We start from the raw sequence: 26,958 nt of genomic DNA, 5'->3' as shown, positions 1-26,958 counted from the left end.
TGTAGTACAGTCAAAATATATCTTTACACACACATATAATATATAGCCTACATATATATCATACAGCACAGCAAGATGTATCAGTTAGTGATCATGAAGTGACCTGGAAAATGGGATTTTTAGATATTAAAATGATTGTACAAGAAGGTGAAGAGAAGAAATACTCCATGAACAGCATAAGCATACAGCGATAGATGGAAGACAGGGCTAAAATGGGAAAGTCATTCTAAGAGACAGTTGGACTTTGCCACTCTGACATTTCATCTCATGGAAGTGAGAAGACAGAGTCAGAAACTGGTAGCAAAGAAAAAGTAGGAAGACTAAGATGAGGAAAAATGGAATACGTATTGCTGTCATCAGGCAGTCTTAAAATAGATTTTGGATAGGCAAGAGATGTGCAGAAGGCGGGCATAGTAACAGAAAAGAAAGAAGAGCTAATTACTATGTATCTTCAAACATCCAACCAGATCCAACCTCTTCTCTCAGTTTTCTGGCACCTGAAATAACACCTGATAATCTGGCTTCCGTCGTTTAACACTGCATTCTCCTGAAATCAGGGGGGAAAAAGTGTTCTTATAGTCTCTCCAACATTCTTTAACAAAAAGAAAAAAGAAAAAAAAAAAAAAAAGGAAATAGGTCAGATATATTTGCTATTCCAAGGTTGGATTTTGGTGCAGTTCTGTACTCAATTTGAATTAACATCACTGTTGGGACGTTAGACATGCTCTAAAGATCTGCATTTAGTTGCATCATCTGATGCTTTGGCAAATTCTCATGGACTCATGAAGCAGCTGATAGATGTAACACCTCAGGCGGTCACTTTACACGCAACGATAAACCCGCTGTTGTGCTTAATGAGGTCAGTGAAGCATCCAGAGAAGACACACATACTACTGCAGTGTGGGTCTGCACTGCCTGGGCTTTTTAGGCTTAATGAAGCCGATCCTCAGTGGCTGGGTATTCTTGTTGAACAGACTCAGTGCGGATTTTAAAACCAGTATTGCTGAAATAGGTGTTCTTCCATTCTCCTTGGAACACTGTGGCTCCTCCTCTTCTACAAAGTCTTGTATGTGTTAACGGTTTTGACAACAACCATTTGCCTCATTTTCGTTTTAAATGAGGGGCAGAGTCCTGTTGTTTTTCTTGCCTGTTCTCTGAATGCTACATCCACTGTAAGCTCGCTCATAGCCTGCAGCTTCCCCTCTAGGTTGTACACAGTCTGAAAATCCCGACAGGAATCCCAAGCAACGTGCACGTAGACCGACGCTTTTCTATTTCTAAGAATCCAAGTGCCCACGGGAAAAGCTGCATCCTAGCGTCCCTGCCACATCTTCGCACATCACACGGACTGCCCGTCACAGTCTCCCGTTCAGGAGGCTGCAGGGAGCGGTGCCATTTGCTCACATTACAGGATTTCTTTTAAAGGAAACACTTTCGTTTAAAGAGTGAATGAGCTTTTAGTTTTTGAAGGTGTTGCTTCCCACTGCGGTGCGGTACAAATAGGAGCGGTACTTGAGGCTGAACGTTTTCAGCGAGGATCAGAGGCAGCGCAGACAGGAACGTGCCCAGTTGCAGCGTGAGTGTCACAGGGGTAATCCACGGCAGTGTGGCTCAGTGGCCCGCGTCCCGAAGCCGTGTTCAGAGCCTTCTCCGCAAGCAGGCAGTCAATCTGCCCGCACGTGCAGGCACGCAGCCTCCTCACTGTACACCTGCGAGCGGCGACACACGAGGCACCGAGAGTTTCACTGCCCAAGCACCTCTGTGCTGACGAGCAGTCACCACTTGCTTCCCGGCTGCCACCCAGACATCGCATAAAATACACTCTAAGCGATGGGGAAAGGAGCAGAGAGGAGGCCGTGATTTCCACCGCACCGCGTGGCACGGGTCACCCCTGCACGCTGTTTCGACGGCTCCGCGTGACAGCGCCAGCTGCGGGCAGCAGTGCCGCGCTCCGGGCGGCCGTCCGGGGTTCTGGGGGGGCGGCCGCTTCTCCTCGCACAGCTTCCCCTCCTCGCACGGCTCCCAGCGCGGACGGGACAGTCTCCAGGTGCAGGGCACGCACGGCAGAGGCACAAAGGTAAAGAGCAAAGCCGAGATCACGCTCGCTGCCGGCTGCGGTTCGGCGGGGTCGGGGGTCAGCGCGGCGGAGAGCGGCGGGCGGGGACGTGGCGTGACCGCCGCCCCCCCGCTCCCTCCGCAGATGTGCCCGGCGCGGCGGCCGCCCTCCGCTATGACGAACGGCCGCGGCAGCCCGCCGCCCGCCGCCCCGCCGCTCCCCGCCGCGCCGCGCCGCAAGAGCCCGCCCCGCGGCGGCCCGGCTGGCCCGGGCGGCGGGCGGCCGCGGTATGTCATGCAGGTGGCGGCCAAGGACGGGCAGCTGCTCTCCTCCGTGGTGCGGACTCTCACCACGCAGAGGTAGGGAACGCGGGGAGCGAGCGGCGGGGTGCAGGCGGGGAGCGGGGTCGCGGCTGCGCTGCGCGGAGCTGGAAAGATGCGTCGGACGGGGCTAGCCCTGGGCTTCGGCGGGACGCTACCCTTCGTCTGGCCTCTGTGGGGTAGCTCACCCCCGCCGCGTGAGTGACCCGGAGGCCCGAAAGGGCTGTTCCCCCTTTATTTGCAATAACTTTTTCAAACCCGGTGGTTCTGCACGTCCCCGTGGGAAGCGGGAGGGCGCGGAGCTGCGCGCTCCGCCCCGCTTCGGTGCGCCCCGCTTCGGTGCACCCCGCTGTCTTCTTCGCCCCGCTGCCGTGAGGAGCCGCGCCAGGCACTGCCAGCAGCTGCGGCGGGGGGAGCCCGGGAGTGGGGAAGCCGCCGTGCACCCTGAAGAGAGATTCTTCGGTAATGAAGTTGGCTAAGTTCGGAGTCTCCAGGCTTTCTCTAGAAGGAGGATCACCCTTTGCACGTAGAATCACAGAATCGCAGAATGGCTTTAGCTGAAAGTGACCCTTAAGCCCATCCAATCGGCAGGGCCGCCACCCACCAGACGAGGCTGCCCGGAAACCCATTCAGCCTGGCCCTGAGTGCCTCCAGGGATGGGGCACCCACAGCTTCTCTAGGATGCTGAGAGAGAATGCGGGAGAATTGGCTGCGGGAGGAAAGTGCTGGACATGGCGTTCCCTTCCCAGGCTGCTCTTTTCTACTCTTGGGCAGCAGGTGGGGGACTGTCCCAAGGAACGGTGAGTGACCGTGCTTTCACAGCAAATGAAGCTATTCCCTCATGACCCTTCCACCTGCCAGAGCTGTATGTTTGTTTTCTCCCCTTTTTAACACCCACACAACAGACCCTGTAAGTAAGTTTATGCACATGGCTGTGGCTGTAGCCTGGCAGCCTACTGCACTGACCACAGAGCAAAGCATGCACCTTGCAGACATTTCCTGCGTTGTGAATTGGTGGTGTCCCTGGCAGCAGGGCTGTGTGCTGACCAGCAGTGTGTCTCTCCTCCCGCAGCAGTCCCTTCAATGACCGCCCGATGTGCAGGATCTGCCACGAGGGCAGCAGTCAGGAAGACCTGCTTTCTCCTTGCGAGTGTATGGGGACGCTGGGGACCATCCACCGCAGCTGTCTGGAGCACTGGTTGTCCTCGTCAAACACTAGATTCTGCGAGCTCTGCCACTTCAGGTTTGCAGTGGAGCGCAAACCCAGGCCGCTGGTAGAGGTCAGTATGAGGGGCACATCCTCCCGAGCTCAGCCCTAATGAGCACATCGCGTCTGCTTTATGTGGGCATCACAGAGATGCTCTGCTGAAGCAAGAGCAAGCTGGAAGCCTGAGGCTCTGCAGGGTGAGGGCAGGAGCTTAAGGAAAGGGCATGAGCAGCAGAGCCTGACTGATGATTTTGCTTTGCTATAAACATAAGTGAAGGTTTGGGGAGCAGTTTGTGTGAGGAGTACAGAGTACAGCAGCCAGGGTGGTGATGGTGAGAGGTGTGTCACAGATATGTGGTAGCTTCTGCTAGATATATTCAGAATATTTGATATGTCAAGAACTATTTTCTCCTTGCTTCGGAGGAAGACAATACAAATCAAGGAGGAACCTGGCTTCAGTATTGAGCCCAAAAGAAGTAATTGTTTCTGTGCAGTGTCTGGCATTTTCAGCCACTCTGGAATGACCTTTTGGCCTCCTCTTGTCTGGGTACCAGACCAGACTGCGAATTGGTAATTGTTCTTCCCTTATCAATTAAAGTCAGTTTCAGTGAACAATAGATGTTTTAGTGGCTGCATGAAGCTTGCCAGATTTTTTTTGCATCTCCAGGAAAAGAGGGGGAAAAAAGCCCAAATAATTATCTCTACCATGTTAATGATTTTTTTCTTTCTCTATTTTCTTTTGGAGGAAAAAAAAATATGATTTACACTGAAATTAAAAGTGAATTACAAATAATAACTATTTTTAGAAACGATGTGAAGTGACCATAGCGGTGGTGACGCAAGTACTTGCATGCTAAAGTTTGTGCTGAGGGCAAAGTGTCCTTTTTGCTTACCTTATTACCACAAATTACAGCAGAAAAGGTAGTAGTTATGCTGTTGAAAATGAAGGAGAGGAGTTCTGTTTTGCCCTTGTTGCCAAGTAGGAGGATACAGGAAAACGCTGACAGGTGGGATTTGGTGGGATTCAGAGCACAGGCAGTGGTGAGTGAGCAGTTCTCATTGAAGACCACCAAAGCTGCTCCAGGCTGGGTGAAGTTAGGTGTTCCCACTTGTGTCTGAATCCGAGAAGATCTTCATTCTTCCTTAGGATCCACAAAAACAGAGATGTGGGAGCTTTTCTTACAGCCAGATGCCCTGAGCTGGGCTTGAACTCCTTTTGCTTCCTTGTTGGTGTGGTTTTGGTGCAATGATGTTGCCATCCTGAACTGTTCTTCTAGAAGGAAAGATAAGCAGTCCTGAGAGGGTGTAAACAAGCAGTTTGATTTTAGAGTCTGTCTTTATCAAGCTGTTCCCTTACAGTGGCTGCTCCCGAGCCTTGCTTTGTACAAATAGAGCATGACTTATCTCAGAGAAGCAAGCCTCTTCGTGCTAAAAATCAATGGTATTATTATGATATGATATATAATATGATGTACAGTAACAACTTAAAAGCTGCTTTTTTTTTTCCTCAGCTGGAGACAAGTGGGAGGGACAGGGACATCTCTGAAATATGGCACACATTGCTCACTGAAGTTTTTCTCTTTACTATCCAATCTTTTCTTGCTTCTCAGCCACCACATCCACACCACAGTATTTTAATGCAGTTTTTGGCGGTTGCAGAAAGGCTTGTAATAAAGCAGCAACTGATTCTCTTACATTCCTTTGCAGTCTTACAGAAGGAGTGTGTTTCCGATTTAGAAGGGAATCAAACTTATTCTTTCAAAGCTGAGAGCATCAAAGACAAAAAGTGACTGAGATGGGCTGTTTGCAAGGAAATAAACCTAAGCAGGAAGATGTCAACCAGACTTCTTGATTTCTGTTGCTGTGATACAAGTTTGCACTCAAAGTTTGCATTAATCTATTTCACACAGTGCTTTGTATTTCCCAAACCTCCCCAGTCAAATAATTACAGCCAATCTGAAAAGTTCCCAGAATTTAGCTGCACATTGCAGCTAAACCAGGTTCAGGTTTCCAGATCCTCTCACTACCTACGCCCTCCAGCACCATCTTACCTGCCTCCCTGTGTTACCTAAAGTAACAGTAACATGGAGAGATGATTATCAGATAGATCAGACAAAATTTCACAAAAACCTGCTCTAAATCATGGACTAATGGCAAGCCAGAGTGACCACCTGCTTCTTATTCCATTGTGTGTGGATAAGAGCTGTGCGTGTATGTTTGGGTGATGGGATGACAAATAAGGCAAGTACCATCAACTCTCCAAGCTGTTTTTCACTCACAAAGTGCTGGCACAGCTGACAATGTTAGACACAACCCAGAGTCAAAGTTCTCTTCATTTAGTAGAATAATTAGTTCTCCAAAGGTTCTTTGGAACTAGATAATGGAAGTGGTAAATGGTCCTCTTAGTGGAGATGAATGATGAGTTTATGAATGCATTTTGGGAGGTCAGGAGGGATTGATGTACTCATAAGGTCATTTATAGAGTGTAGCCAAGATAAGCATATCTAGTAATTCCTCATCAGGTCCTGTCTCATGCAGAGACTATATCCCATTCATTGGTCAGTAACAACCACAACAAAAATGCTTGAAGCAATCCATCATACTAATATTTTCTCTTAGAGATTTTTCTTCAGGGAAAAAAAAAAGAGTTGCTTCTATCTATTGAAAGAAATATCATTCACTTTCCTAAAAGGGACAAAAAAAGGAAAAAATTCCTCTCACTAGTTTGATTGCTGCTTCTAATGGGGCATAGCCATAAGTGTGTGAAGAAGATCTCGAAGGAAACAAATTGATTTACTTACTTGCTCTACATAGAAATGTCATACCCAACAAGCTTTCATGCTGTTAGCACCCAGGAGATGCTGCATTAGTAGTGGGCTTGAAATGAAGTGAGCAGAAGGTGGCGTGGCTGGCTGTTCGGCCGTCTTCCTTCCTCCCCTGTGTATGTTATTATGGAAGCAGCAGAACATTTCGTGCTGCAGTTAGTTATTTAGTCAGAGCAGCTTAGTGGACCCATTCAGTTTCTCCCTTGATCATGGTGTCAGTTTGTCATTAGTATATTATTAAATGAGAGCAACTACTCCATGAAAATTTATTGTGAGTTGGCTTTTTGCCTTCTTTTTGGCAACTGCTTACGTTCATGCTAAGGATGTGTGCCCTTGAATAGGAGACCTTCAGCTCAGATTAAGGGAATGTCTCTACAGCTGTGTCCTGCATTAATTTGCACAGGATGCAAAAATGCAGGAATCTCACCTTTGCTTTCTCCTCCCAGCTTACATTATGAGCAGCAGCCTTCTTTTTTTCTGGATTTTTTGTTGTAAGTTATGGCAAAAGAAATTTGATTTTGACCTTCGTTTTGTCTTTCATTTGTTATATCTTTTCTCCATCCTAAGTTTCTATCTGGTCAATTTTGTTCCAAGGTATATGTATTTCTCATAGGAGACTTTCCTTTAGCTGTTATGCCCTGCAGGCTTCTGTTTGGTTGAGAAACACTTCTCTGTGAATGTACAGTGTGCTGGAGTCAGGAAAGTCAATCCTCTCAACATTGTGTTTGTGAAGTTTTGGGCATTCTTGATGTACATTCTCTCAGCTCAGATTCTTTTCCTTAGAAGAATTGTGTTTCTTAACTATGTGATTGGGACGATATTTATTCAGTCTTCCAGGAATGCGAGTTGCTCTCCACCTTTTCTACCTCAAGGCATCATGCCATGGTTCTGGGTGGTAACATATGAAGGCTGTGGTCCTGTGTTTTTCTCTGATGCTGGAACATACAGAGTAATACAGGAGGAAAACAAATTTTATGTTGGTTTTGATACCTGTTTACTACATTCTCATTTTTGCCTTTTGCACTGGGAGAAGTGCTCTGTGTGTTGTTCTTCAACAAGTAAAATAAGTATGCACCAGGGATATGCAAGCACTTCATCTCCACGGGTATTTATCAAAGCTTGTTTGGCAGAAAGCATTGTTCTTCTTTGCATTCTTCTCTGTCTCCATATCTTTGGTCTCCTTTGTGTCAGAAGTGCTGCCCTGTGTGATTTTACAGTCACTGTTGAGAACTGCTTGCTGCTAGGCACTTCACAGGGTTAGTTATACAAGTGGTTTGTGTGCAGCAGGTGTGGAGTGATAGGGATTGACAGCTAACCTGGAGCAGTCGCACTCCCTCCACATGTCCCTGCTTCTGCAGGGATTTTGGCTCAGTGGATGGGCTGATGCTCCTCTGCCTTGGACTTTCATTTCACAGCTACTTATGAACTTGTTCGCAGCAGCTGCACTGGAGATAACTTGGTATATAGTTGCAATAAAGTAAAGAGATGATAGAAAAAGTGCTTTTTCAGTACATTTGGGACATCAGGAACTGGGTATCAGATATGGTAAACCTGGAGGACTACTATCCGCTCCTGCTCTTTCAAACTGGGTCACAAGAGGCTGCAAATAGAAAATTACAAAACACTGAAAAGGACTTTATGTCCTTTGGGCATGGCCCTCTTCTGGACTGACTCCAGCAGCTCCACCTGTTTCTTGTTCTGGGGGCCCCAGGCCTGGATGCAGTACTGCAGATGGGGCCTCACAAGGGCAGAATAGATGGGGACAATCCCCTCTGTCTATCTGCTGCCACCACTCTTTTGATGCAGCTCAGGATACTGTTGGCCTTCTGGGCTGCAAGCAGACACTGCTGGCTCATGTCCACCTTTTCATCCACCAGGACCTCCAACTCTTTCCCCATAGGTCTGTTCTCAAATAGTTCTTCTCCCAGTCTGTATGATTATCTGGTGTTGCCCCAGCCCAAACACAACACCTTGCACCGTGCCTTGTTGAACCTCATTAGGTTCACCTGGGCCCACTTTTGAAGGTCTAGGTCTCTTCAGATGGCATCCCTTCCTTCTGTTGTATCAATTGCACCACTGAGCTTGGAATCATCTGCAAACTTGTTGAGAATACGCTTGATCCCACTGTCTATGTCATTGGTAAAGACATGGAAAAACACCAGTCCCAAGACGGATGCCTGGGAGACACTGTTTGTCACTGGCCCCTCCTGGATGTAGAGACATGGACCACAGCACTCTGGCTGCAACTATCCAACCAATTACTTATCCAGTGAATATCCAACTCTTCAAATCTGTGTATTTCCAATTTAGGGATGAGAGTGGGGGTGTGGAGTCTTATCAAAGGCCTTGAAGAAGTCAATTTAGATGACATCAGTTGCTCTTCCTCTTTTTATGGAAGCCATCACTTCATTGTTGAGGGCCACTGAATTCGCAAGGCATGATCTGTCCTTGCTGAAACTGTGCTGTTTGTCTCACATCACCTCCTTGTCCCTCATGTGCCTTAATTGTCTGCCAGGAGGATCAGCTCCATGATCTTCCCAGGTAGAGAGGTGAGGCTGTCCAGCTTGTAGTTTCGTAGGCTTTCCTTTCCGTCTTTGCTAAATAGAAGTTATGTTTACCATGGCACCAGAGTGCCATGACTTTTCAAAGACGTTGCAGAGTGGCTAGGCATGTCATTGGGCCCAATGGAGTTGTACACATTCAGTTTCATGAGATGGTCTCTGACTTGTTCCTTTCTTACAGGTGTCACCCAGCAAACTCTGTTACTAGGAAAGCTGAAATAATCAACATCAGTCAGAAATAATGTGCTTTAGCATGAACTGCCTGTGGTATCTTTGAAGCTGCAATGTGAAGTGACATTTTTGCTAGAGGTAGTATGTTGCTGTTGAGGCACTTGGCAAGCGTCAGCATAGCAAATCTAGGCATTTCCCTTGATTTCAGGGCTTCTCCAGGTTGTCTGGAATTACTCATTTCACTACAGTCTGTCTGCCAGTAATCCCTTATGCACTGTCTATTAACACATTACCAGTATATGCGCATTCTCCTCAGTCTGAGGGCTTACCATATTGGAAAATCCAATTCAAAAAGTATGCTATGATGATGATCCCCCCTTTCCTGACAGATACTAGATGTGCAGCACCTCTCTACAGTCTGCTGGATACAAGGAGTGTACAGCATGAGAAGGTGCACATGGAGATGTGATGCGTGGCATGTGCCTAAGGGTGCCTCATCTCAAAGGGAAAAAATGCTGCTGCGTTTGTCCCCCACTGCTAGAGGGAGCCTTGTCACAACCAACCCAGAACCTCTAGGCTGAAGTAGCAGAAACTCTAGTTGGTGGAGGAAAGGTGAGTCTGATAATTTGGGTTGGTACATGTAGACCTGATATTGCTTGTGACAGACAAAAACAAATAAAGTGGAATCAATCTGCAAGTGATTTTTTTGGACCTTTCACGTTTAAGTAGGATTATTTTTTTGGTAAAGCCAGTTTATGGTTCTTGTGACCCTGGAAATGTGTGACAATAGTCACATGGATGTTTTTGCTGCGTTTAAGCACGAAGGTTTGACAAACTTTGTATGAGTATTAGGTATCATCTTGGCTTTGATTTCTACATTGCAACTGTATTGCTTCCCATGACCTTCCTCCAGAAATATATCCAAAACATGTCACTACAATGTACTTAAGTCCAACAAAATGTTAGAAAACAACCAGATGCACCATCAGTGTGGCATAAGAACTTCTAAAACAAGCTAGTATTGCTTATAAGTTATTTACATGTTTTAAACCAATCAGGATTTGGTATCTGTCGGTTCATTCTTTTTTATTATTATTATTTTTGCAAGCAAACAAGCAAACAAAAAGCACTTCATTAACAACATAAATATTAGCAGCATGACTAGGAGAAAGAATAATCAGGATAAACATTGCAATATTGAGTTTACTATAGTAAACTATAGTTTTTCACCCATCGATTTCTGTCTCTAGAGCTCATACTAGATAAGAAAGAGAGGAAGCAGTTAAGTAAAGCATGCATTCTGATTTAAAACTTCCAGGATCTTTGCTCTGAAACATGAGTTTATTTTTTGTGTAAGGCTCTGAATCATACTTTTTTATCTGTTGTATTTCTTTTTATTTATTTTTCTTCTGCTCAGTGAAGCAGATCATTAACAATTGATTTGTTGCATGCTGTTGGTAGAGGAATTGCTCTCCAAATCAGAAGGAAAATGGTGACTCGGTGTAGTCACCACTAGGAGTTGGACTCAGTGATCCTTATGGGTCTCTTCCAGCCAGGATATTCTATGAATTTATGAAATGTTCCATAAATCTCAGAACACAGAAGAGCCCCAGCTTTCGGTGCAGCATGGTTGTGCAAAACAGGTTGAGCTCTTTTGCCTGCTTCTGCGGGGAATAGGGGGTGCACTTGGAATTGCTGTAGCATGTTTTAAAAATGGGAACAGAGTACTGATGAAGCACTGGCAACAGGGAAAGTGCTCATGATCTACTAATATAAATAGTTGGAAAAAAGAGCAACTAAATTACAGCCTTAAACAAATGGGTAAAGGGACAGCACTTTGGAGAAGAGAGTGCTTGAAGATCTCGAAGGTGTCACAGGGGCCTCTCTATCAGACAGGCATACATGCATATTTATGTCCTGACTCCCTTCTTGATCCCAAAAATACCAAATAGGAAGGGCAAAGTGGGGGAGATGCTGTTATATCTACTTGTTCTCAGCTGCTTAAATGCGCCCTTAAGGTCCAAGTCATATGGGCAGAATTTGAAGCAGCCATGCAGCCTTCTGGTAGAAGTGTGTTTGAGTTAAAGTGTTACAAAAAGAAATAACAATTAAGCTTGTGAAACATAGAGTTTTGAAAACATGACCTGTTCAAGACTGCATTCCTGCCCTTAGAATGCCCTACTGTATTCATTTCTAGTGGGAGAGTCCAGAGATCAAAACAAGCTGCTCATAGTCCTGTAAAATAAACAAAATAGTTAGTTTTTATTGCAGAAAAGCTTTGCAGTGGCTCTTGACTCTCTGAAGAAGAGGAGTCTCAGAGGAGACCTTGCTGCTCTTTGCAACTCCCTGGAAAGAGGTTGTGGCAAGGTGGGAGTCGGCCTTTTCTTCCAAGTAACAGTGATAGGATGAGAAGGAATGGCCTTAAGTTACACCAGAGGAGGTTCAGGTTGGATATTAGGAAAAAAGTTCTTCTCAGAAAGAGTGGTGAGGCAGTGGCACAGGCTGCCCAGGGAAGTGATGCAGTCACCATCACTGGAGGTGTTCAAGAACCGTGCAGATGTGGCACTGAGGGATGGTGGCATGGTGAGATGAGCTGGAGGCTGGATTTGAACATGTTAGAGGTTTTTTCCAACGTTAATAATTCTGTAATGCAGTTCTGGGCCACCAGGTTATCATTTCTGTCCTGCAGTCAGCATTTCCTACTTGCAGGTAGCAGATACTGCCCACAGGAGCCAGTCAAAGGCTGCTGCTTCTACTGAGAAAATTGCTAAGACAGAAAGTTTCAATGTATCTGACTTCTGGGAGGGCTATCAAACTTTTATTGACTGGATCATGGTATTTGCAGTGTTCTACAATATGTGTTGCAAATAGTGAATCTGCTTCATTTTGGATTTAAAATCTAAAACCATAATTTTTGTTGATTGATTTTATTGATTGCTTTGGTTTTTTTGGGAGGACATTCACACAAAAATGGAATGGTGGCTTTACAAAACATGCAGATAAAATGAAATACTGCTTCTTCCAGTATCACATAATTTTTCTTCTTGACACATCTTGGAATCTTTTACTTGTTAGAAGTATCATGTGAAATATAATTAAATGAATTAGAAGTCTGTAATAGGAAAAGTGAACAGCAGTAATGTTACAAGATTCAATATTGTTTAATTGGACCTCCAAGAAACGTCACTGGTTTTGTGAGCTAAGCATGCTCTGTTTGTTTTTGCTATCATAAAAGTAGTAATCCTGTTTTTAGATATTAACGTTGTATAATCCAGAAAATGAACACCACATCTGCCAGCCACTTGTATTATCACAGCTTGGTGAAGCACTGTGTATCACACTCCTGCTTTCCAGCTGTCAGGCTGAAAGATCCAAGTGGCAGAATCTGCTGTGTTGTGATAGCTACAGCCTGCAGTACAAGCATGAAGCAGACTTCATGCTTACTTCTAACCCAGGGTTGGTTCCTGTCTGCACTGTTGCTTATGTTCAGGTTTGTTTGTTTGTTTGTTTATTTCAAAACACAATAATTTAAATTGTATCCTATACCACCCTTATAATAAACCTCTTATTCTCTTTGTACATGAAAACATGCAAATGAGATTGTTTTGTTATTTCAGAAAAGTATCTTTGGCTCGTTCATACATCAGCAATGAAAATATTCCCTAAAACTTTAGTTAAAATGAGGGTTAAGTGCTGACACAAGTATGAACAGGCCATAATGTTGGCACAGCAAACTACAGAGCTCAAATCTTCAGTTTTCAGCTGTCACATAGCTAGAAACTCTCTCTAGGATTGAAGGAGCATCTATACTGGCTATCACCATGGCTCTTCCAAGAGCACCCCACTGAAGACAATAGTGTTGCACCAGTAATTGATAGTTGACCTAAGAAGGAAAAATACCTGAAATAGAATTTCTTTTTTTCAGTTGAGAAATGTTTGTTTTCCTTGGTAAAACATTTACCTAAGAAAGTTTTGAGCGAACCAAAATGTTTAATTACACTGGAAACAAATATAGGTACCAATCTGGGCTGAGAGAAATTTAAGTTACAAAAATTTTCAAGTAAAAAAGTATTTGAACAGGACTACCTACCTATTTAAATTAAATTACTGTATATTTCTTGTACATAACTGGTTATCTTAGTATTTAGAAATATCATAGAATCATTAAGGTTGGAAGAGATCTCCAAGATCTTCAGATCCAACCATCATCCCAGCCCCAACGTGCCCACCAACCACATCCCTCAGTGCCACATTCACATGGTTCTTGGACACCTCCAGCGACGGTGACTGCACCACCTCCCTGTGCAGCCTGTGCCACTGCAGCACCACTCTTTCAGAGAATAATTTTTCCTAATATCCAGTCTGAATATCCTTCATCCAAGAGAAGTGCTCTTGGAAAACCAGGCAGTATTGACCTTCCTTGGCTTAAAGCCCAAAAGAAAACCCTCCCATTGGGCACCGCCAGAGTGACAACAGAGATGACAATAATTGTTCTTAGTTCTGCTTGCATGTAGGCTGCTTTCACTGAGATTCACTGTGAAGCCATTGGCATTAAAAGAATGGAATGAACTGGCATGTTTGATGTGTAATAAGCTGTTTTTGGCTCAAAGAGAAACAATTCCTTCCTGTCTTCTCCCCAAGCCTCAGATATGATAACACTATAAATATCTTTAACTAAAAGGGTGGAGGATTTTCATCATATTCTGCAGAATCTCCCTTGCTGTTGATGCAACTCAAGCAGTATTTATGTGAAATCAATTTTCCAAGCAGAATGTATTGAACAAAGAAAGGGCTTCCCACTAGAAACTGTGAGTGGCCTTAGAATCTGAGACAGAAAACACTAAAGCAAATACTTCAGTTTTTGTGTGTCATTCAATTGGAGTCAGACTGATGAGTGAGTTGTCCTAGAACTGGGACCTTGGTAAAATACCTCCGACTCCTGGAGGTGCTTTGAGAAAGTTTGCTGATGCAGCTCATTGTAGTTGGGTCAATAAATGCCAAGGCAGAGCCTCTCAAATATACCCTCAGTTTCTTCTTGTTAATTCCTTCTTCAGATGGAAAGCTTCTGCCACATCTTAGTACATGTGTATTAAAAGGGTTCTGGGATAGATGTGGCTTTGTGTGCAGTTTTAAGCCTAAGTGAAGTTTGGGAAGCCAGTAATTGGCTTACAGGCCAGAAGTCTTCCAGGGATTGCTGCAAATCCACATCAGCTCTGAAGAGCTGGAGTTGGCATTCAGCTGAAAGAAGCAAGGAGATGCTCTGATGAGGGTCAGGAGCTATGTTTTGTCTTTCTGGGATGAGCAGTCATTCAAATTCAGCACTGCCTGGTGATGTAACTGCAGCAGATCCTCTGTGTGCACTATGTGTGTGAGGTGAAGATACTTTGGATGTGCTAGCGGTGGTTCCTTCTGACAAATGCAGTACCTCTGATATCCTTTTCAAAAGATAAACAGCTTCTTTCATGATCTGCAGATTCCTAGGAGGCTGTTCCAGAGCTAGAACATCTGAAAGCTGGAAAGTTTTTTCAGTTTCTTACCCTAGATGTATTTATGACCAATCATTAGCCATTTGTTCTTATGCCAGCATTGTCCATTAGCTTAAGTAGCCCGCCTCCTTCACTGACATCCCTCATCAGTTCTCCTGTTTTCCTGGCCACCCCTGAGATAGCCATACCTATAGACATGATTTTGCTGGGGTAATTGAGAAAACCTCTGAAGTCTGCTCTTACGACAAAGGCTCTCAGTCCCTTCTATGCTCCTTCTCTGTTCCAGCCAAAGCAGAATCTTTTCTTGACTGCAGGAGACCAGATCAGGGAACTTTCCCCACTCCTGCAGTCTTCAGCATGCTTCTTAGCAAGAGGCTGTCTGCCAAGGGATGTTGCCATGCGCCACTGCTGCCATCACTGTGCCTTCTTGCTCTGGCTCTCCGCCTGCATATCTGGAACAGTAGTGGATGTTCACTTCAAGATGGCACTTGGTGATGGTGCTGACTGCCAGCTGGGCCAGTGTTTAGCTTCAAACGTGACCCTTTTTACAGACCATCTGTTTTTCAAAAATTGAAATTATTGCAGATAGAATCGAGTGCATTGACACATTTTAATAGGAAGGGTTTCGGAGTGCCACAGTGCAGGTCTAACAGTTATATCTGGCCTTGCGCCTTGTTCTTTGCCAGCACGGCAGTCCTGACTGTGCTGCCAGAGCAATTAATGAGCTCAGCACTTTGCTGGAGCTGTTGCATGGATTTCACTTTCACCTAAGGATTTGCTGACTTGGCTTTTTAGCTATAAAGTAACTTGACAGCGCACATTTTCAAAACGAAAGACTGAAACCTAGAATCTAAACAGGAGCATGCTTGAAAATTCAAGTGCGCTACTTCCAGATTAAAATGCATGCTGTGACTGAAATCTGTGTAGCCACTGAAATTACTATTCATGGAATCACAAGCCATAGGGATGGGAAGGGACCTCTGGAGATCACCTGGTCCAGATCCCTGCTGAAGCAGGTTCCCCTAAGAACTTTGGACTTCCACTTTCAAAATATGACATTACTTCAGCTTTTAAAATTGGACTATAAAAATTTGAGGTTTTAATTTATAACCTAATTATTTTATATAACTGTTATTTACTCGTCTGTCCTGGCCTCTTCTTGTATCTGAGTTACTTAGTTTTCATTCTTTGTTCACATGGGTCAGACAGACAGAAATGGTGCTGAGAGCCATTGGATATGAAGCATGCTCAACCTTTCAATCAAGATAATCTGCAGACCACCAAATGCTGTCTTTATTTAAGTGCACTGTGTTGTACATTGTGAAAGTCACAATGGAGTTGGGGAAACAACATCTGCCCTAATGTGTGTGAATCACATAATAATAGAATCATTACGGTTGGAATAGACTCCTAAGATCTTGTTTGTATTCCTGTTTCCAGAACTATGAGAAAGATGTGTGCTTTGGAAAAGTCATAGAATGATAGAATCATTAAGGCTGGAAAGACCACAAAGTTCACAAAGTCCAACCAGCAGCCCATTTATCCCCAGCGTGCCCACTAAACATATCCCTCAGTGCCACATCCACACAGTTCTTGAACACCTCCAGGGCCAGTGACTCCACCACCTGCCTGGGCATCCTGTGCCACTGCCTCACCACTCTTTCTGAGTTGAATTCTTTCCTAATATCCAACCTGGATTTCCCCTGATGCAACATGAGGACATTACTTTTTGTCCTATTACTGTTACATGGATGAAGAGGCCACTCATCCCTAATGTGACTTAACATGTCTTCTTAGAGGATCTGTTCCATGATCTTCCCAGGCAAGGAGGTGAGGCTCACTGTCCTGTAGTTCCACAAGTCTTCCTTCCTCCCTTTCTTGTAAATGGGAGTGACATTTCCATTTTTCCAGTCCCCAGGGACCACACCAGAGAGCCACAACCAGAGAGCATGATGTAGAGTGGCTCAGCAAAAATATCAGCCTGCTCACTAAGAGCCCTGGGGTGAATGTCATCTGGCCCCATAGGCTTGTATATGTTCACTCTTACGAGGCAGTCTCAGACTTGCTCTGCCCTTACAGCAGGAGGGGGATTTACTCCCCCAGTTCCCACCTAGAAGTTCAGGGATGCGAGCTTCAGGAATGTGAGAAATACAAGAATCCTGTCTGCCAGTTAAGACCAGGGCAAAAAATTCATTTCATACCTCAACCTTCTCCATATCTGTTGTAGCCAGTTCTCTTTTCTTATTTACCAAAGGAGGTACACTCTCTTTGTATGCCTCTTCTGACCATTTTACTTACAGAATCCCTTCTTGTGGCTCTTAACACCCCTCTCCAAGTTCAGTTCCTTGGTTTTCCTAATCCCCTCTCTGCAAGACCAGACACCATCCCTGTATTCTACGCAGGTGACGTGCCTGATGCCATAGGCCTTCTTGGCCATCTGAGCATTATGCTGGCCCATGTTCTGCTGGCTGTAGCGTTGTATGAGTCTGTTGTGACTGAAGTGCAGGACACTTGGTCTTGTTAAAGCTTATAGGTTCATGCCATTGAACCCACTGATCCAGCCTTTCCAGACTCCTCTGAGGGCCCTTTCCACACTTGTGCAGACTGACAGTTCCTCCCAACTTGTCATCATCTACAAACATACTGAGGGTGCATTGCATGCTTGCCACATGGACACATTCCTGCCTTTCTCCTTGGCCTTTCCATAGATGCATGGCATTTGTCATTCAGCTGTGCCGCCTGGGTTCTACTGGCCTCATGAATGTAACCATGCTGACCATGCTTGGGGAGCAGCCATGCCTCTTTCCTGCCTGGCACTGGGGTATGCAGATGCTGGAAAACTGGTGTGCAGCTGCTGCTCTGTGGACATTGAGATGCAGAGCAGGTGCTCAGCATTTTTCTGCCATGTTACCTCTTAAACAAATGCATGTCACAAACCCTTCTGACAGCTGCTTGTAAAAGCAGAACCCCTGCTGCCAGGCATGTTGAGTTCCTCTCATTTTCCTGTCAGTTTCTCATTACAGGGATTCATGGAAATTGAACAAGAAGAAGTCACAATCAGTCATGTCTAGAATGTCTAGAATATACCCTGAGACTGTTATGCATGCACCCTTGGTGTATTTTTTAAACACATGGAACAAGACTCCAAGGAAAGTGTTTGCAAGTTTTCCCCCCTGGCTTTATGGTGTGTTCAAATTCTATAAAAACCGCTCGTATTTGGGCCTAACTCTCCTCCCTACACACACCCTGGGGGTGAGCTGGGTGTGTTGCTCCTGCCCTCTGCCTGCCCTGCTGCAGTCGTCAGGTGCACTCATTAATGTCAAATCTCTGGCACTGCTTGGAAAGGAAGGAATGCTACTGCACAGTCCTCTTGAAAGAGTGCCTTGCCTTTCATCTGAAGTTGCTTGTGGATGTACAGAGTAGTTATGAAGCTCTTCATACTTAAGATTTTGTGCTCTTCAACATCTTTATCAACAACCTGGATAGTGGGATCAAGTGTCCCCTCAGCAAGTTTGCTGAAGGTGGAGTTGACACAATAGCAGGAAGGGCTAACATACAAAGGGACGTGGACAGGCTCAAAAAATGAGCTCACAGGAACCCAGTGAGGTTCAACAAGGGCTAGAGCAAAGTGCTGCACCTGGATCAGGGCAATTTTAGATATGCATACAGACTGGGAGAAGAACTATTTGAGAACAGACCTATGGGGAAAGAGTTGGAGGTCCTGGTGGATGAAAAGCTGGACATGAGCCAGTAGTGTGTGCTTGCAGCCCAGAAGGCCAACAGTATCATGGGCTGCACAGAAGAGGGGTAGCAGCAGGGAGAGGGAGGGCATTGTCCCCATCTACTCTGCCCTTGTGAAGCCCCATCTGCAGTACTGCATCCAGGCCTGCGGCCCCCAGAACAAGAAACGTGGAGCTGCTGGAGTGTGTCCAGAGGAGGGCCATGAAGAATAGCAAAAGGCTAGAGCACCACTCCTTTGAAACAAGGCTGCGGGAGCTAAGCTTGTTCTTCCTGGAGAAAACTCCAGGGAGACCTCATTACAAACTTCCAGTACTTGAAAGATGCTTACAAGTAGGACAGGGAACAACTTTTGTATGGTCTGATAGAGATAGGATGAGGTGGAATGGTTTTAAACTAAAAGAGGGGAACTTTAGATGAGATATTAGCAGTAAATCCTTTACTCAGAGTGGTGAGGCCCTGCCACAGCTGCCCAGAGAAGCTGTGGTGCCCCTGCAGGCGCACAAGGCCAGGTAGGCTGGGGCCCTGGGCAGCTGAGCTGGTGGAGGGCAGCCCTGTCAAGGGCTTGGGGTTGGGGTTGGGTAGTCTTTAAGGGCCCTTCCATTCCAAACCATTCTATGATCCTGTTTGATCCTGTTATTTTAAAGTAAGTGACTTGAAAGCCTGCCAAAAATTTGTTTAAAGGTATATTTTTTTGTTCCTCTGAATTCTTGAGTTATGCTGAAAAAATGAGCGTGGTCTGCGGCCACCTGCTCCTGGATGCACTCACTTCTGTGGCTGCTGTTTTACCTCATATTCAGCTGAAGAGATACATGCTGTATTTATTTTCCTGCAGTGGGCAAAGTGGGAAAAGGTGAAGTGGGGGTTGAAAACAGCAGGTTGGGACACCTGGCTGAGCATCATGGCTGCAGTGGCCACGGTTCCTGCTGCACTGAGAGCAGAGGATGAGAGCACTACCAGCCAGAGTACAGTGCAAGGCCGAGGACTGGTGTATGGCCCTTTGCTGGGTGGGGCTTTTGGGTGGCACCACAGGATAAATGTTTGCTATCTTTGGTCGTACTGAGCATATCTGTAGAGAGAAAAAGGAAAACAAGGATGCTGCAGCAGTCACAGAGAGTAACCTGCATCTTACAGTGGCAAAGGTTGCATGGCTCAGTAGTCATCCTGTTTAAACATTGATTTGAATGATGAGGTTTTTAAATTACAAGGCCTCAGTGTGCTGTTCCAGGCTGAACTTCCTTCACCTCTACTATTCTGAAATCCTGTTTATAGCAACAGGGGCGTGCAGGGCTGATAGCTGTTCAATCAACCTTCACTTTAGGCATTGACTTTCAGGCACTCTGTTTTGCAAGATTAATATCCTCTTAATAAAAGTAACCCTGCATGCATTCACCTCTGCTTGCATGCAGATATCTGAGGGCAAGTTAAAAATGGCTTTGCTAGTGTTACTGGCAGCTTTATATATACATACATATATCTTAAAATAAGACAAAAAGTAGTAATAAGAGTTACTGCTCTGGAGTTGCAGAAGACACACTCTGCTGGCTGACACTTGCTTTGTCTGTGCTTTGCCTGCAGTGGCTGAGGAACCCAGGTCCCCAGCATGAGAAGCGGACTCTCTTCGGAGACATGGTGTGTTTCCTGTTCATCACTCCACTGGCAACTGTCTCTGGCTGGCTGTGCCTGCGGGGAGCTGTGGACCACCTGCACTTCAGCAGTAGGCTTGAAGCTGTCGGCCTCATTGCACTCACTGTTGCACTCTTCACCATTTACCTCTTTTGGACCTTAGTGAGTATGGGTATGGGGGAAAGACTAGAGCAGGAAATTAATTACACCTCTACCACTCTAGAGTGCTGTAGAATGGGTGAAGCATTGCATAAAGCATTGTTTACATTCAGAAATCTCTTCATTCCATGTCTATTAAGTTCTTTGGAAATTCTGAAAGATGCAGTGCATTTGAGGTCTGCACTTCTCAAATCCCAAACTCTGGGCAGGATAGTGAGAGGGAGAGAGGAAGCAATGAGGAGGAATTCAAAGCAGGTGCTGCAGCATGGTGATACCATCACAGAAGGCTACAAGGTTGGTTGAGCACAATTCCTGATGACCTTTTTCTCTTTCAATTGCTTGAGATGGCATCCAGAACAAGCTGTTCCATCATCTTTCCAGGGACAGAAGACTGAATGGCCTGTAGTTTCCCAAGATCCTCTTTCTTGCCCTTTTTGAAGACCAGAGGGACGCTGGCTATCCTCCAGTCTCTGGCACCTCTCCTACTCTCCAAGACCTGCCAAAGATAATAGAGAGCAGTTGAGCAATCACTTCTGCCAGCTTCCTCAGCACACATGGATGCATCTCATCAGGGCCCATGGATTTGTGCACATTGATCCCACCTAGACACCATCTCCTCCTCAACCAGAGGAGAGCTCTCAATTTCCTGGACTCTCTCTTTCCTCCAGAGTCCAGGAGTTCTGAGGGGGTGTCTTTGAAGCAAAGACAGCATTCAGCGTTTCCACCTTCTCAGCATCTCCCATTACCAGACATCTCCCTCATTCAGCAGGGGATCAACATTATCCCTAGTCTTCCTTTTACTGTTAACATACTTTAAAAAAAAAAACCTTGTTATCCTTTATCTCATTTGCCAGCTCCAGGTGAGCTTTAGCTTTCCATGTTGCTTTATTACAGGCCCTGACAACACTCCTTTACTCCTCCCAAGAGGCCAGGCCCTTTCTCCACATTCCATAAACCTTCTTCTTCCCTTTGATCTTATCCATGAGCTCCTTGCTCATCCAGACAGGTCTGATTTCCTACTCTTAGGGTTGCACCAATCTTGAGCTTGGAAGAAGTGCTGTTTAAATGCTGCCCAGCTCCCGCAAGCCCCTTTACCTTCAAGAGATGAGATGCCCCAGAGATACCTCCAAGTAGGTTCAGGAAAAGGTCAAAGTTGGCTCTCTGAAAGTCCAGAGTAGCAATCCTACTTTTTGCCTTCTTCCACACAAGATCTTGAACTCCACCATCTTGTAATGGCTACATCCCAAGCTGCCCTCAACCTTCACATTCCTAACAAGCCCACCCCTGTTGAAAAGAACAAAATCCAGAAGAACCCCCTGCCTTGTTGGCTCCTCCACCACCTGTGTCAGAAAATTATCTTTAACGCATTGCAGGAACTGGACTGCACATGCCTGGCCATGTTGCTTACCTAACAAATATATAGATGATTAAATATATAGATGGTTCACCATGAGAACCAGCACATGGGATTGTGAGGCTACTTCCAGCTACAACGTAGCCTTCATCCTTCTGATCTGGTGACCTGTAGTACACCCCCACAATGATGCCAGCCATCCCAGCCCACCCGTTAATTCTCACCCACAAGCTCTCCACACATTCTTCCTCCCTCCCGGATGGAGCTCATTACATTCTAGTTGATCCCTCATATAAAGAGCAACTTCACCTTCACTTCCCAATCCTGTCTTTCCAAAAAAGGTTGTCACCTCCACAACAGCATTCCAGTCACGCGAGCTGTCCCACCACATCCCTGTGACTGCAGTGAGATCACAGCCCTGCAACTGCACACAGATCTCCAGCTCATCCTGTTTACTTCCCACGATGCGTGCATTGGTATACAGGCAGTTAAGGGAAGCAGCAGGTGCGGGTACCCCTGGAGGGACACAAGAAGATTTTGGATGTCGTACTGGCAATATGACCTTCTCTGAGGAGTCCTTGCACGATCCTATGGGACAGCTCGAGGTTCTTCCTGGCAATCTTCAACAGTGACAACATCCTTCAGCTCCATCTGTCTCCCTCAGAGATTCCCGGGAGCCCCTCATCTGCTCAAGCATCTCCTTGAACAGGGCACACCTGCAGCCATGACAGCCCTCTCCTGCCTCAGGACCTAGGGAGACCTCCGGATTACGGAGCTCTCCACAGTCAGTATTTTGGAGTGCCGCCTCATCCCACGGGTTGTCCACCTGGCTGCACGCATGAGCCCACAGAGGCTGCGTCCCCTCGGTCTGTGTTGCTGCCTCCGCCCGGCTGCTGCGGCGGCTCCTCACCGCGATGACGAAAGAGGCGGTAACGCCCCAGAGTTCCTAGAGGAGGAGTGAAGAAAGTGAGGAGGCTCCTTCCGGCCGTCCCACCCTGCCCCGCGCGGCTTGCCGGCGCTAACTGGCGAGACCCTGGAGCTGGCCTCGATCGCGCGTCCTGTCCGCGGCCCTCCAGGGTCACGGCGCTCCCTGAGGGCAGTTTTTATACAGGCGGGGGTTGGCTGCCCTCACTCCCGGCTCCGTCCAAACAGCGTCGGCGCCCGCGGCGGCACAAGCGCGGCTCCTGCCCGCCGCGCTGACCAGATGGCTGTGCGCGGCGGGTCGAGCGGCGATTTTGAGGATTGGTTCTGATTTACCTCTTTGCCAGGATCTCTCGTTGCAGTCGTTACACGCAAAGTCTTCCCTACAATGGATTTTAAATTTCCTCTTGTCCTGTCATGACAGACTCTGCTAAAGTGTCTGTGCCCTTCTTCCTTGTAGCCCCCTTTTTGATACTGAAAGGCCATCACTTCTCCCTGCGGCCTTCTCTTCTCCAGGCTGAACAGCCTCAGCTCTCTCCTCCTAGGAGAGGTGTTCCATCCCTTGGATCATTTTTGTGGCCCTCCTCTGGATGTGCTCCAACAGGTCCATGCTTCCTGTACTGAGGACTCTACACCTGGATGCAGTACTCCAGGTGAGGCCTCACCAGCACAAAGCAGAGGAGCAGGATCACTTCCCTTGCCTTTGCTGGCCGTGCTTCTTTTGCTGCAGCCCAGGATACAGTTGGCTTTCTGGACCGTGAGGGCCCATTGCTGGCTCGTGTTCAATTGCTATCTACCAAATCTTTTCGGCAGGGCTGTGCTCAGTCCTTACCCAGGTTCTACTGGTAGTGGGGATTGCCATGACCCAGGTGCAGACCGTACACTTGGCTTTGTTGAATTTCATGAGGTTTTCCTGGGCCACTGCTCAAGGCCATCTGAGTTTCTGGATTGCATGTCTCAAGCAAATAATAATTTCATTTAATTGCTTGTGACATGTGGACACATCTGACCTTGCTCATTAAGATTTCAGGAGCATCTCAGATGTAAGCTAGCAACATCTACTGCCACTGCTTTGACAGGGATGAAAAATCACCTCTAATTCACTTTATAATGTTTCTCCTTTCAGAATCCTACAGAGAAATGTGTGTGCCCTTTAGAAGTTACTTAGCGCTTGGAGAGTATACTAAGAGTGATCTTGATATAAAGGCACACCTCAGCTGGTTCAACTGAGGCACAACATCTTTAATGCCCACTGAGGTGTGCAAGATGTAATTGAATCAGAGCCATCGCACAGCCCAGCAGGAGATGGATGGGCAGTGAAGCGCTGCATCCATCGAGCAGCGCAGGCACCCCACCCTGCCTTTGTGGGGTGCATGGACCTCCTGCTCAGCACCCAGTCAGCTGAGTGGTGGAGAGGATGGATACTCAGGCGCTGTCCACAGAACTGAAGGTGCCCTCATTTCCCTCTCAGCATTAGTGCTGGAAGAGTTCTGAGGAGATTTATGTGTGCCTGTAAATTAACTCATCAAGCTCAAGTGGTGGTGTATTCATGCACCTCGTCAGAAGGCAGATTTATGAAAGCATGGTAGAGGTTTACAGCAACTGCCTTACAACTGGCAGAGGGCACACTCCACCTGTGTGCTCAGCAGCCTGAGGTGCAGTGCTCCTGCAGGAAAGCCTCACCCGTGTTTGGCCAGATGTGTGCCAGATGTGCAGACCTCCCTTCAGTTCTCAGTGCTGAGGAGATGGGAGAATCCAGTTCCGCTTGCTTAGTTATGGCTATGATGAGAGCTACTGGGTAAATTACACATGACCTGTGATATAACGCTTCTCTAGGTCCTGAGAAAATTAAGAAAAGTAATATTTAATTTTACTTCCCATAAATCAGCTTCTTCTCTTGTAGACAAAAGCTGGCACTTAGGTCATTTAAGCACCACAGTATCCCAGTGAACAGAAAATGGGGGAGGTTATTTTTAGCGCCCAAGAAGCTGTCTGATCCCTTCCACTGAAAGGGAGGCCACAGCCAAGTCCTCCATAAAATGCTATTACCTTTCCTCAGTTAATTACTGCAACTGATCTATGCCCCCCAACACACACCCCAAAGAAAGAAAAGTCCTGCTCTGCCCAAGATGAAAAAAACTGTTTTCTGCTTAAGGATTCATGGCCACACTGCCTCTCCATGCACTTGGCCAACCTTTCTGTGAGACTAAGGAGAGGACTGGGTGCAAGAGGATTGGCCATGTAGATTCCAGTGTAATGTAACTGCTGGTTAAACACCAAGGGTAGCCTAAATGAACCCAAGTTAGAAAGACAAATGCTTCCCCTGCCTATAGTGTTGAGGAGGTGAACAAAGAACCTCTGTGTGGCAATGCTCAGTGTAGGAACATGTATTGTTGGTGCAGTGTCTGAGTTCCACCCCAGAGTAGCAGCACTGGGCTAGGAGCACTGGTCTGGATGCTCTCAGTGAAATTGAGCAGCTGACATCACTGAGAAACCACCTCAAGGCAAGAGCCTGCTGAATCAGGATATTCTGTGAAATGCTGTAAGCAGACAAGCAATTAAAGCCTGGAGTAACAACCTTGCTCTTTCTCAAAGAACCACATATCATGCTATAGGAGAACTCAGCCTGAACTCCTACTCAGTTATCTGAGACAATCACAGCACTCTGCATAGCATTCATCTTTGTAGAGGGTTTTTTGTTGGCTTTTTTTTTTTTTAATTGCTTCCTCTCTCTCTACCGTATTATTTCTGCTGATACTACAGTGACTACAGTGACTTTTTAAGAGATTTCTCATATTCTTACATACGGGCTGTTCCTATATGAGGTGAAGACACAGACTGCTTTACCTTCAGGGGGAGCAGAGGAGATGGAGAAGTGGGGAAATAATTCATCTGTGGGAAGAGCTGTCCTTGGGTAACTGCTCAGCAAGCAAAAGCTCTGTTGGTTTCCCTCAGGATAAGAACCTAATAAAAAATATATACTTTTTCTTTTTTTTTGGTTCCTGTATGATTTTACAGAATGGAAAATTACTTATTTAGCTAAAAACACTCTTTTGCAACTAAAAGGGTTTTGAAGGATACATTCATAGGCATGTAGATGGCTAGTGCAGAAGCACTATGCTATGTAGCCATCCACACCACCAGCACTGCGTGTCAGGGAACCAGATGCAGTATCTGCATAGTACTCTCTGCCCTCTGAATGGCAGTGACCAACTGAAGTGGCACAAGCGCATAAAAATCAATGACAAATGACAAGTTGTGTGTGAAAATTGCATAGCACTTCTGTGCTTGCTGCTTGGGTCCCTTCCTGCCTGCAGCTTGGGAGCATCATCTCGTCAGTTGGCACACCTCATCTAACAAGCCCAAGGCCAACTAACTGGTGTTTGACATAGTTGTGTAAGTACAGCACTGCATACAGCCCTAACTCGTGCACTTGGCTGTTGCTAAAATAACCAGTAGACTACTTTAAACAATCTATACAGTGTATCTTCACAGCAGTCATTTCCCTTCCACTATTAGCAGGCTGCACTGAGTTTGAAATTGGTTACCTGAGACCAATAAAAAAAATTCAAAAGACAACCCTGTTTGAGACACTGATTCTGAGACAGGGCATGCTGGCAGTCAGTCACACTCACCTCGTGATACCTATGCAATCCTGAATTCAATACATTTAGCAACAAAGCATTACAAGGTGCAACATAAGGCTGTTAGTGTCTGCACGCAAGCCTTCTCCATCCAGCCAGCTACAGAAATCATCAGCTGAACAACCTCAAACCCAAATTCATCTAGTTATAAATGGCTACTACCTCTTGGAATAGACAGGCAGGATGTCTAGTTTTTCATTTCATTAGAAGGGAATGAGAACTGTGTAGCAGCAGAAAGCAGGGCACGAACTGGTCTTCTCTGCTGTGGAAGCTTGGGAAACAAGCCCCCTATCCATATGGTTTCATATATGTCAATTTCATCCTACCTAGTGAGGCTGCTTAAAGGCTTTCTGTCCCACTTGAAGGTGTGTTCCCCAACCCCTCACCAATTCCTTAGAGGAATGAAGTGATTCTGAATGCACCTGTCTTCTTTCTCGGCAGGTATCATTTAGATATCACTGTAGATTATACAACGAATGGCGTCGGACCAACCAGCGGGTGATACTCCTTGCCCCCAAGTCTGCCAACATTCCCTCCAACCAGCAGTCCCTGCTGGGCCTGCCATCAGTCAAAAGGAACTCAAAGGAGACAATCGTTTGATTTGGGCCATTCTGCTCTGAGGCTGTGCACTAAGGACATTTGCCTCAAACTCACTATGCTCAAACACCATGCAGAACCCAGCAGTGTGCTATCCTGATGCATAAACTCTTCATGAAGTAGGAAATTGCTATCTGAATTCAAATGCTGGACGCTGCAGTCCTATTTGCTAAGCTACCAAATGCGTTTATTTAGCAGATACTGTGTGGAAGCTGGTGTTAATACTTGCATCATCAAGTGATGCAAACTTTTCTATCATTGTTTAAAATAAACTGAAAATTAACAATGCAAAA

General features: G+C 46.0%; 1 protein-coding gene across 2 annotated transcripts; it reads left to right on the top strand.

The window, feature by feature from the left end:
- The first annotated feature begins 2,230 nt into the window (after positions 1 to 2,230).
- On the top strand, positions 2,231 to 26,958 carry MARCHF3 (membrane associated ring-CH-type finger 3). 2 transcript variants are annotated; one of them, XM_052701092.1, is made up of 4 exons: positions 2,231 to 2,415; positions 3,449 to 3,656; positions 19,943 to 20,152; positions 26,510 to 26,958. In XM_052701092.1, the coding sequence occupies exons 1-4, from the start codon at positions 2,231 to 2,233 to the stop codon at positions 26,666 to 26,668; spliced, it is 762 nt and encodes a 253-aa protein (XP_052557052.1). In that variant the 3' UTR covers positions 26,669 to 26,958. The 2 variants fall into 2 exon arrangements, with proteins under 2 accessions (XP_052557052.1, XP_052557053.1); XM_052701093.1 differs by lacking the exon at positions 2,231 to 2,415 and adding an exon at positions 2,464 to 3,176.

Source organism: Tympanuchus pallidicinctus, unplaced genomic scaffold (assembly GCF_026119805.1).
Source record: "Tympanuchus pallidicinctus isolate F22 unplaced genomic scaffold, pur_lepc_1.0 scaffold4, whole genome shotgun sequence".
Lineage (NCBI taxonomy): Eukaryota > Metazoa > Chordata > Aves > Galliformes > Phasianidae > Tympanuchus > Tympanuchus pallidicinctus.
Note: the sequence above shows the minus strand (reverse complement) of the source record. Positions and strands in the feature narration are given on the sequence as shown.

Bases quoted from the DNA above. Each gene is read 5' to 3' on its own strand.
- MARCHF3 (XM_052701092.1), top strand. From the start codon at position 2,231: ATGACGAACGGCCGCGGCAGCCCGCCGCCCGCCGCCCCGCCGCTCCCC. The intron at 2,416-3,448 runs GTAGGGAACGCG...CTCCTCCCGCAG, and splicing joins CGGACTCTCACCACGCAGAG to CAGTCCCTTCAATGACCGCC. The intron at 20,153-26,509 runs GTGAGTATGGGT...CTTTCTCGGCAG, and splicing joins TTTACCTCTTTTGGACCTTA to GTATCATTTAGATATCACTG.